General features: G+C 37.2%; 3 protein-coding genes across 3 annotated transcripts in view; all 3 read left to right on the top strand.

The window, feature by feature from the left end:
- The window catches only part of LOC115750251 (glutathione S-transferase-like), a 29,876-nt gene extending 20,641 nt beyond the window's left edge, over positions 1-9,235 (top strand). The window contains exon 9 of the transcript XR_007197448.1: positions 9,080-9,235. The gene's annotated coding sequence lies outside the window, so the exon portion shown is untranslated. The remainder of the gene's footprint in view (positions 1-9,079) is intronic.
- LOC115750254 (glutathione S-transferase-like) overlaps positions 1-9,235 on the top strand; it is a 29,710-nt gene extending 20,475 nt beyond the window's left edge. The window contains exon 6 of the mRNA XM_030687477.2: positions 9,080-9,235. The gene's annotated coding sequence lies outside the window, so the exon portion shown is untranslated. The remainder of the gene's footprint in view (positions 1-9,079) is intronic.
- On the top strand, positions 7,926-9,049 carry LOC115750252 (glutathione S-transferase-like). Its single transcript, XM_030687476.2, has 3 exons — positions 7,926-8,165; positions 8,303-8,351; positions 8,568-9,049. The coding sequence occupies exons 1-3, from the start codon at positions 8,019-8,021 to the stop codon at positions 9,011-9,013; spliced, it is 642 nt and encodes a 213-aa protein (XP_030543336.1). The 5' UTR covers positions 7,926-8,018; the 3' UTR covers positions 9,014-9,049.
- Positions 9,236-10,973: the final 1,738 nt, after the last annotated feature.

Here is a 10,973-nt window from a genome sequence, read left to right as displayed (position 1 = left end):
GTTATGAACCAAGATATGATGAAACTGGATCGGTTCGATGGCAACAATTTCGCTCGTTGGAGAGACAAGATGATGTTTCTCCTCACCGCCCTGAAGATTTCCTATATCCTCGACCCCAATTTAATGCCTATAGAGGATCCGGTGCCTACCACTGAAGGAGGAGAACCTAGTACAGACGATGTTGAGAGGGTCAACAAGGAGAGGAAGAAACGTGAAAAGGACGAATTGCTTTGTTGAAGCCATATACTGAACACGTTATCCGATCGTCTCTATGACTTGTTCACTGAGATGAAGTCTGCTAGAGAAACATAGAATGCGCTCGACTTCAAGTATAAAGTAGAGGAGCAAGGTACGAACAAATATCTGATCGCTAAGTATTTTGACTTTAAGTTCATTGATACTAAACCCTTGTTGGAACAAGTCCATAATCTCAATTATTGCAAAATTGCCTCCTAGTTGGAAAGATTATGGAAAAAGGATGATGCATAAATTTGAGGACATCACTTTGGATCAAATTCAAAAACATCTTCGCATTGAGGAAGAGTCGCGTTTACGTGATAAATCTGTTTTGTATGATACCAAAGTGAATTCTGTAGAGGGAAATGGATTTCAGTCCAAAATCTACCAAAACTTGAAACGTAAAAGAGGGCAGAATTTTAAGAAGCCACAGAAGAAGAAAAAGGGTTGTTGCTTTGTTTGTGGCAAGGAGAGTCACTATGCAAAGGAGTGCGGACACCGCAAAAGCACATCCAAGGACAAGAATACTTCAACGGTTAAGGCGGATGCAAATATGGTTGAAGAGAACTACATGGCCATGGTTTCAACCAAGTTTTCGAACTTGAATATTTTTGAAAAGGTTAAGGATTATGTGGCCATGATTTCTGAAGTCAATTATGCCACTGTCGAATCTACTTGGTGGGCCGATTACGGTGCAACTGTGCACATATGCAAGGATCGATCAATGTTTAAGCACTTTGAAGAGATTGTTGAAGTGCATCTTCAAGAGGTTGAGATGGCAAATAAAACTCTTGCAAATGTTGCTAGAAAAGGCACAGTCAGTTTAGATTTTACTTCTAGAAAGAAGGTTTCTCTTCTTAATGTACCATTTGTACTCGAAATTAGGAGAAATCTGGTTTCTATTGATCTGCTTTGTAAAAGGGGGTTTCCGGTTTTGTTTGAGTCAGATAAGGTTATCCCGTCGAAGAATAGACTGTTTGTGGGAAAGGGTTACGCCAATGATGGCATGTATCAATTGAGTATCAATAATAATATTGTGTCTTCAGCTTACATTGTTAATTCTCCTCATTTATGGCATAGTCGATTGTCACATTTAAATTTTCGCTATTTATAGAATATGAAAAAGTTATACTTGATAAATTTTAATGGAGAATTTGATAAATGTGAAATTTGTGCTATGTCCAAGTTAACAAAGAAATCATTTCCTAGTGTTAAGAGAAATTCAAATTTATTAGATTTGGTGCATAGTGACATATGTGAATTCAATGGCATGATAACATGTGGTGGTAAAAGGTATTTCCTTACCTTTTTGGATGACTACAGTAGATACTTATATGTCTATCTCCTAAGATCAAAGGATGAGGCGTTTACTATGTTTAAAAAATATAAGTCTGAAGTGGAAAATCAATTAGAAAGGAAAATTAAAGTCCTACGTTCGGATAGAGGCGGATAATATTTCCTAAACGATTTTTCAGCCTTTTGTGAAGAACATGGTATTATTCATCAAGTTTCGGCACCGTACATTCCACAACAAAACGGTTTAGCTGAAAGAAAGAATAGGTCTTTAGGAGAAATGATTAATTGTATGCTTTCGAATTCAAAGCTACCAATTAATCTTTGGGGAGAGGCATTGCTTACTGCATGTTATATTCATAATATGATAACATCCAAGAAAAATAACATCAATCCATATGAAGTTTGGAAAGGTGGAAAACCAAACTTGTCACATCTTAAAGTGTAAGGGTGTTTGGCATATTACCGAATACTGGATCCTAAGAGAACAAAACTTGGTCCTAGAGCTATGAAAAGTGTAGTTCTTGGATATGCTGAAAACAGTAAAGCTTATAGGCTTCTTGATTTAGATTCAAATGTCATTGTAGAATCAAGAGATGTTGAATTCTTCGAGAATAAGTATTCTACGGATTCTGAAGTTATTGAGAATAATGCTCAAATACAAGATACAAATAATTCAGAACCCATAGAAACACACGTAGATTCTCATGAGAAAATAACAAATGACTTTGAAATCATGATTGAACCTAGGAGAAGCACTAGAGCAAGAAAATCAAAGGATTTTGGTCCAGATTTTATCACTCGTGTTTTCCTCGTAGAAGGAGACAGAGATAATAATGTGGTAAATAAATAGCCCCTAATATTAAATTTAGAAGATGATCCTAAAAGTTTTAGTGATGCTATGTCTTCTAAAGATGCTTCCTTTTGAAAAGAAGCTATAGATGATGAAATGGACTTGATCATGTCCAACAATACTTGGTTATTGGCAGATTTACCAAAAGAATCTAAACCTATTGGGTGTGAATGGGTTTTCGGAAGAAAATACAATTCTGATGGTACTGTCCAAGCTTTTAAGGCTAGGTTAGTAGCTAAAGGGTATAGACAAAAAGAATGAATAGATTATTTTGATACTTATGCTCTTGTAGCACGTATAACATCTATTCGAATTCTTTTTGCTCTAGCATCCATTAATGATCTCTGTGTTCATCAAATGGATGTTAAAAATGCTTTCTTAAATGGAGATTTAAATGAGGAAATTTATATGGAACAACCAGAGGGTTTTGTTCTTCTTGAAAATAAGAGGAAAGTATGTAAATTGGTCAAATCTTTTTATGGGCTTAAGCAAGCACTCAAACAGTGGCATGAGAAATTTGATTCGATCATATTATCTAATGGTTTTAAGCATAATAGTGCTGATAAGTGTATTTATTCTAAATTCACTAAAGACTATGGTGTTCTAGTTGGCTTATATGTTGATGATATGCTTATCTTTGAAATTAATATGGCTGGAGTCATTGACACTAAGAAATATCTAACTTCAAATTTCAAAATGAAAAACTTGGGCGAAGTAGATACTATCTTAGGTATTACAGTTAAAAAACATAGTGGGGGTTATTCCTTGAGCCAATGTGATTATGTTGAGAAAATGTTAAATAAATTTAAACATATTGGTTTCAAAGAAACAAGTACTCCGTATAATACTAGTGTCAAATTAAATTATAATACTGGTAGAGCAGTAGCACAACTTGAATATGCAAGTGCTATAGAGTTTTTAATGTATGCGATGCATTGTACTAGACCTGATATTGCTTTTTCCGTGTGTAAGTTGAGTAGATACACTAGTAATCCAAATATAGGACATTGGAATGCGATTACTAGAATTTTTGGTTATCTTAAGAGAACTAAAAATTTGGGATTGTTCTATAATAATTATCCGACAGTATTAGAAGGATACATCGATGCTAGTTGGATTTTTAGTGTGGAAGCTAAACATTTTACTTCTGGATGGATTTTCACGTTAGGTGGATGTGTTTTTTCTTGGGCGAGCAAGAAACAAACATGCATAGCTCACTCAACTATGGGATCCGAATTTATTGCTTTAGCAGCAAGTGGGAAAGAGGCTGAATGGATAAGAAATTTGTTGATGGACATCAAATTATGGCCTAGTCCTATGCCTCCTATTTCTATTCATCATGACGGTCAAGCTACTTTAGCAAAGGCTTATAGTAGCATTTATAATGGTAAGTCTAGCATATCAGTCTAAGACATGAGTACGTGAAATAATTGATTCATGATGGTATCATAACAATTGTTTACGTGAGGTCAAACAAGAATCTAGCGGATCCCTTTACAAAAGCTCTTTCAAGAGATGTGGTGAAGGCAACCTCAAAAGAAATGGGGCTGAAACCCTTTGATTAGATCACCGATAATGGTAACCCGACCTAATACTAGCACATCACTAGTTATAAGGTTTAATGGGTAAAAACAAGTTACTGAAAGTGATTGTTTGATACCGACATTAGCCCGGACATGAGAAGTCGGTATCGTCAGTTACGTTTTAGAGGCTAAGTTATACTCTTAATGAAGTATAATACGATTTAGTAGCATGTTTATTAGTAACGTAAACACGTGGTAATACTTCACCCATATGGGCTTAGAAGTGATGCCAATTCTTACGAAAGTTGAGGTTACTTTCTAGAGAGCTTATGAAACAGAAACAAGCACAAGGCCATAATAGTGTTGAATAATTATGAACTTCTAGTTGAAACAAGAAGTTAGTATATGTGCGGTATGTTCGATTCTATTATTTAGAGTAACAAGTTTAAAGCCAAGCTACTTATAACTTTGATAGAGTTTTGAGATACTTGCACTAAATAAATGTTTAACTTGAAAGAGACCTTTATGTATGTATATTAATCTCATGGAAATGTTGGCTATATTTAAAAAAAATTATTATTTTTTTATTTTGTTTTATAAACAAAGTGGGGGATTGTTGGTGGTTTGTTTGTAAAATAGACGAAGAGGTGTCTTGTCCCACTTGATAGTTATTTTATTTGTTCAATTGATGAAAGGACATAAAGGTCGTGTCCATTCAATTGGCGGTTATTTTCTAAAACACTTTTACAACCTTTGAAAGGTCGTGTCTATTCAATTGGTAGTTATTTTCTAAAACACTCTTACAACCTTTGGCGTATTTGTGTTTATTCGAAAAATAACTACCGATTCAAACATGAAAAGGTGTGATTGAACGTATAGTTTCGAACATGAAAAGATATGTGATGATGGCTAGTAAATTCACCTAGAGGGGGGTGAATAGGTGATCAAGTGTGATTTTAATATTTTAATGCGGAATTTAGATCACACAACGTAAAACAGAGATCTCGGATGATCAAGCAATTCAATTGATGCGGGATATGTAATGGGATCGATGCGCGCTGTTCGTGTGCGCTTTAGCTATAACAAAATATTCAGAGTGATCAGAATAAGAGATAAAGAAAACCGCACGGAGGGATTATAGTGGTTCGGTTTTGGTTAAGCCTACGTCCACTTCTTCGGCTGACAGCCAATTGGCTGGATTCCACTAGTAATTTGCTCGGAGGTTACGGATCGGTGATCTCCTTGACACGCGGGACGTCAAACCTAGCGTTCAACACTCGTGTGTACACCTCCTCAGAATTACAATGGATGGAACAAAAAGTGTGTTTGAAATGAAGTACACTCTATCTAGGAATTGTGAACATTTTTCCCTCTTTACGCCGATCTCTATTTCCCTTCGTCTTCGAGATGTCTTTTATACTCTTACGCCTCCAATCTAGCCGTTGTAAGGCATCCAGAAGAGATCTCTCCAAATCTACTCTTTTGGACGAGATGTTTGCCAAAAGAAGATCTCTTAGCCGTTGGGGATCACCAAAGGAAAGTCTTCCCCGCTTGGATCAAATCGCCCATACAATTATGATCCCGGGTTTCCATTGATGGTTTCTTCCATTTGGAAAGTCTTTGTTTGTCCTCTTGGTTCCGCATCCTTGATTGATCTTAGTGACCGAGAATCTTCAAGAATGATCCAGTTCGATGGCGTCCGTTGATATGCATCAATTAAGTTCAATTTGCATTCCTCTTGAAGTTCGATTGCTTGCTCGTGAAGTACTCCTCTCGGAGCTCGAGCGTCATTTGAACGTCTAAGCTATCCCCGCTCAACGTCCGAGCTCGAATTAGCGTCCGAGACTCTCAGAAACAACATTCGAGTCAAATCCCTTTGCCAGATTCAATCTCGTGCATTCCCGTACCAAAAAGATAATCTGCAAAACAAGTAAATCACGGCATTATCTCAAAACACAAAAGTACTTGGATTGTTTTGTCAACTTCAAAACTGTCTAGAGATTTTTCTCAACAATATGTTTGAACTATCGGTTATTATATACGAAGAGTTGCAATTTTTAAAACAAAAAAAACCTGTTTCAAATAATGAAAAGGTATGTGAGAATTAACACCTTTTCGGACGCGAAAAGGTGTGTTATTTTCTCATTATATATTCAACCATTCTGCTCATTATTTACAATTTCTAACTTCAATTTTTGTCCTTTCAAATAAGAGAAATACAGTCTTCGTTTCCAATTGTTTCCTAGAGAGTTCTCGGAGAAATATTAGAATTACTATCTAATATTCTCGCTTGAGACTCTATTGTATCCTGGAGGATTTTTATGGAAACCATTAGCAACGTTGTGGGGCAAATAATTTCTTAAAAAAAATGATATCACGCCTCAGAGTCCGATTCATCTGTTCATCCTATTTGATCAATATTTTACCAACATGACCTTATCAATTCATTGTGCATACTTTGTATGTGGCTGTGGATCCGCGAGATGGAGAGAGAGAGAGAGAGAGAGAGAGAGAGGGCATGCGATGACTCCATCGCAGGCGTTGACACATTCTCGTACTCGCTTTAATGGTGGTGGGAACAAGAACCATGTTGAGAAACTAAAGTCATCGGCGGGAGGGAACGACACCTATGTGGACACGTCACACGGCGATAAGTAGCGATTTCTCAAGGAAGACTTTTTAAAGGGCAAGAAAGGAATCCTCTCCTTTCAAAGACTTTTGAGCCGACGTGATTTATGTTTCGAAAACATGAGAGAAAATAGAAAAAGGAAGAGTGGAAATTCAAAATCTACTTCCACTGCGAAGCTTTATTCTCGGCCTTTTATCCAGGATGCCAAACATAAGGAAAGAGCTAGAAATTGGATTCGATCTATAATATATCGATTGCAAGTAGCACGAAGAAAGACAATGTATTGAAAACTCTATGATTTTATTGACCAGGGCTCGACAAGATAATGGAAGAATCTTGGGTAAATTGTTCAAAATTCTTAAATTTATTATACTTTTGTCAATTCAGTCCTAAACCTTTTAATATTGCCAATTAAAATCCGGAATATTTTCACGTTTTACAAATTGAGTCCACTAGGCCAATTTTGGCGAAAATCACCGATGTGGACGTTGACCGTTCAACGTAGCATAGCTAGCGTTAAAATCACCCTCGCCGTTTTGTGAAAAGAAGCCCTTGGTGTCCCTTGCCCGAGGGTAGCCCTTGCCAGCCCAGGCTTGGGTGCTTGAGGCTAGCAGCCATTGATGAGGCTCGATGGAGGAAAAAAGAATAAGTAAAGAAGGAAAACAGAAAAAAAAAAATTAAAATATTATTATATAGTACTCACGTCGGTGCCGACTGTGCCAAGTATGATGATTAGCGTCTACATTAGCCTCGTAGATGTCGAGGACCTTGGCGAGCTTGTTTCTTCACTACCCCTCTTTCATTTATGGCAAATAATTTTTCTTGTCTTCGGTTCATCTTTTTCAAGCGCCTAACATGAATCAAAACTTCCTCCAAAGACCACCAACAATCAAATTCTGAACAGTAACTAACGTGCTTAAATTCAATAATCAAATTTTACGTTATTCAAACATATTTCAGCTCAACATTCTTTTCCTTTCACCTCAACATTCTTTCCCTGTAGCAGTTTCCAGAGTTCAAGAGTTAAGGGAGAAAAAGTCAAAATTCAATCAAAAGTACACCAATGTCCACTTGTCCAATTCGCCCTCGCAATGTCTAACACATATCAGCTAAAAATTTTAGTTTTGAAAATAATTAATTCTTACTTTTCGCTTAATTGGATATGAAAGTAGTCATTTTGAAATTAGTTGGCCCAGCATGTGTGCGCTTTTGGTGTGGGTCCCATTTGTATTTCAACCGGCCACTATCGTTAATAGACGTACTGCAGTCGTTTTCTTTGCCAACCACTCTCTCTCTGCCTTTCCTCATCTTCATCTCATATCGAGTTTACAACATAAATTGATAAGATCATTCCAGAACAAGATCGCTGAAGCGCTTATAAAATGAGCCCGAATCCCACCATCGTTCGCCACATTTGTCCTGCATTTAGTTCTTGAGAGACGCCAAAAAAGAAGAAGAAGAAAGAAAGCAGAGGAAGGCAATCATGGTGATGAAAGTTTATGAAGCCGCCTTCTCCACCGCGGCGATGCGGGTCTTCGCTGCTCTCTACGAGAAGGACCTCAAGTTCGAGTTAGTCCCCGTCGACATTCGAGCCGGCGAGCACAAGAAGGAGCACTTTCTCGCCATCAACGTGAGTCTCCCTCCCTGCCCACCACCTGTTCGACCGTATTCCGAACTATTTTTCTGGCCTTGGTGTCTCAGCGTGGTCTCTCAAGAAACCCTCCTTCGTCTCTCTCGGATCTAACGTTTCTGGACCTGTCTGTGCAGCCTTTTGGTCAAGTCCCGGCCTTTGAAGACGGAGATGTGAAGCTATTCGGTATGTCGTTCTATTAACGATAGATAATCTTGGGTGATCATGATGAAAGATGAAAGTAGTTAGTCGAAGTTGCTGATCCGATCGCGGATAGATTGTGTAACCATGATGAAAGAAACAGTACTTAGTTAAACTTTTTGAGTGTTCAACCAGTCAACTGAACGAGAAACAACTATGCCAAATATGTTCATGTTTTGGTTATGCTCTCTGTGGTGGCAGAATCGAGGGCAATTACTCAGTACATTGCTCATGTTTACGCGGACAAGGGCACTCCGCTCGTCTACGAGGGCAAACCCATGGCAACGGTGGGCTTGTGGATTGAGGTCGAGGCCCACCATTTTGAACCCTTCGCGTCGAAGCTGCTGTGGGAGCTCGTGTACAAGCCGAAGTTCGGCATGGCCACGGACGCTGCTGTAGTGGAGGAGAACGAGCCCAAGCTCGCCAAAGTGCTCGACGTCTACGAGGCCCGGCTGAGCCAGTCCAGGTACTTGGGCTGCGACTACTTCACCCTGGCTGACCTCCACCACCTACCAACCATGACCAACCTGATGGGGACACCATTGAAGAAGCTGTTGGCTGCTCGCCCCAAGGTGAGCGCTTGGGCGGTCGACATCATGGCCCGGCCTGCTTGGGGCAAGGTTCTTGCCATGAGGAACCAGCAGTGAATCAAAGGTTCTAGTCCAAGTAGTCTGGGGTTGGCGGCAATAACAATAGACCTTCTTTGTAATAAGTTTTTTCTTGTTCATCCTGTCCTTCGTTTGCCTGAACTTTGGAGGATTGTCTTCAATCATCAAAGTTGGAGACGATGATGAGGCTGATGTCTTGTGATTATTGTCTGTGGTGAGCAATAAAGACTTTGACTGATAAAGAAAGCGTTATGTTTCTAATGTCTTTATCTTTTTAGATTCATTAGAGTAATAATTGTCTTTATCTTTTTGGTCAGCTCATTTTGGTCCAGCGGGTGCGTGCATTTGGTGTGAAGTTTCATTTGTATTTCATCCGGCAATACGACTGACAATTTACATGTGTCAAATAATAAGCATTTGGCTGTATTTTTCAGTATTCATATTTAGGGATAAAGAACGTAGAAGGATCAAAACTTTCGTAAGGCATTTCACTTTGTTGCCAAAAAATTTTATCGGATTACCTTAGGTGACACTATTTAAAGAAACGACCACGTAAATATCAACTCTGATTGAGATTGTTGAAAACCCGACGTGACCATATTTTATTAATGGTTAATACCACGAGAAATATTAAATTGGTACACATGTGATAAATTTACCATAGATTATTTTTTATTACCAAAAATCTTCAATTGATATATATGTGATATATTTACTACAAACTTTTTTTACCACAATAAATCTCAAACAGGTATATATGTGATAAATTTACTCCAAATTAATTTTTGACCTCAAAAAATCCTAAACTAGTACATCCGTGACAAATTTACCCCAAACTAAATTTTTTACCACAAAAAATCCAAAACTAGTATGCATGTGACAAACTTACCCGTCATTAGTTTTCATTAAATCGGCTAATACCATGAAAAATCTTAAATTAATACATCTATGACAAATAAGGGTAAAAATCCCAAATTGGTACACCGATTAAGCGTCACGTGTCATCCAACTTAACAATTTGATGGTAAAATTTAATAAAAAATTAATGGGGGTAAATTAGTCATAAATTTACTAGTTTGGGGTAAATTTATCACGTGTACTAGTCTGAGATTTTTTATGGCAAAAAAAATAGCTTGGGGTAAATTTGTCATATATGTACCAATTTGAGTTTTTTTGACATTAACCCTTTTATTAATTTCTCCCGACTGATGTGGCGCACCGGCATGTCCGGCCAGCATATATATATATATATATATATATATATATATATATATATATATATATATATATATATATATATCCCTAACATCTTCGTCTACATGTTTTTCCCATAATTCGAAACCCTAATTCGATTCCCCAAAACCACACTCTTCCCGTCTAAAACGATAGGAATCCCCAAGCATTGAATCTCAGTGGGGAATTCAATCGCCATCTCGCTCACAACCCTTATCATTTCACTCTTGCTTTTGCTTTCTCGGGTTTTACCCTGCTGTGGCTTTGGAGTGTCCTTTAAGGCTGCGTATGGTAACGTTTTTGTTCCCGGATCAACTTTTAGAACAGAAACATTTTTTTTTATTTATGTTCCCAGCAACGATTTTTTGGAACAAAAACGCGTTTGGTAACTACAAAAAAAATATGTACCCAGAATAAAAAAAGAACAGAAATACATTTGGTAATCGCATAAAATTTCTGTTCTTAAACAAAAGAAAAGAAGAAAAGAAATGCATTTGGTAACTGTAAAAAAATTGTTCCTAATTTTTTTCATTTAATTAAGGGGACTATATATATTAAAATTAAAATGTCTTTATCTTTTTAACTTACTTAATTAAATTAAATCGCATTTGTTCAATTTACTAAATCAAATTGGACCAATTTATGTATAAGTAATTTATGCACGATTTATCAAATGATGATATAGACGAGATCAACTATAAAAAAAAAAAAAACTGAAAGAGAAGACGAATTGGAATTAGACAATGAGAACATCAAATATGTTTTC

The sequence above is a fragment of the Rhodamnia argentea genome, chromosome 1 (genome assembly GCF_020921035.1).
Source record: "Rhodamnia argentea isolate NSW1041297 chromosome 1, ASM2092103v1, whole genome shotgun sequence".
Lineage (NCBI taxonomy): Eukaryota > Viridiplantae > Streptophyta > Magnoliopsida > Myrtales > Myrtaceae > Rhodamnia > Rhodamnia argentea.
The sequence above is the reverse complement of the archived record's forward strand: the minus strand, read 5'-3'. Positions and strand labels throughout refer to the sequence as shown.

What these genes read in the sequence shown, in the direction of transcription:
- LOC115750252 (XM_030687476.2), top strand. Translation starts at nt 8,019, where the DNA reads ATGGTGATGAAAGTTTATGAAGCCGCCTTCTCCACCGCGGCGATGCGG. An exon ending in AGCACTTTCTCGCCATCAAC is followed by an intron (nt 8,166 to 8,302) that starts GTGAGTCTCCCT and finishes CTGTCTGTGCAG; the next exon opens with CCTTTTGGTCAAGTCCCGGC. An exon ending in CGGAGATGTGAAGCTATTCG is followed by an intron (nt 8,352 to 8,567) that starts GTATGTCGTTCT and finishes CTGTGGTGGCAG; the next exon opens with AATCGAGGGCAATTACTCAG.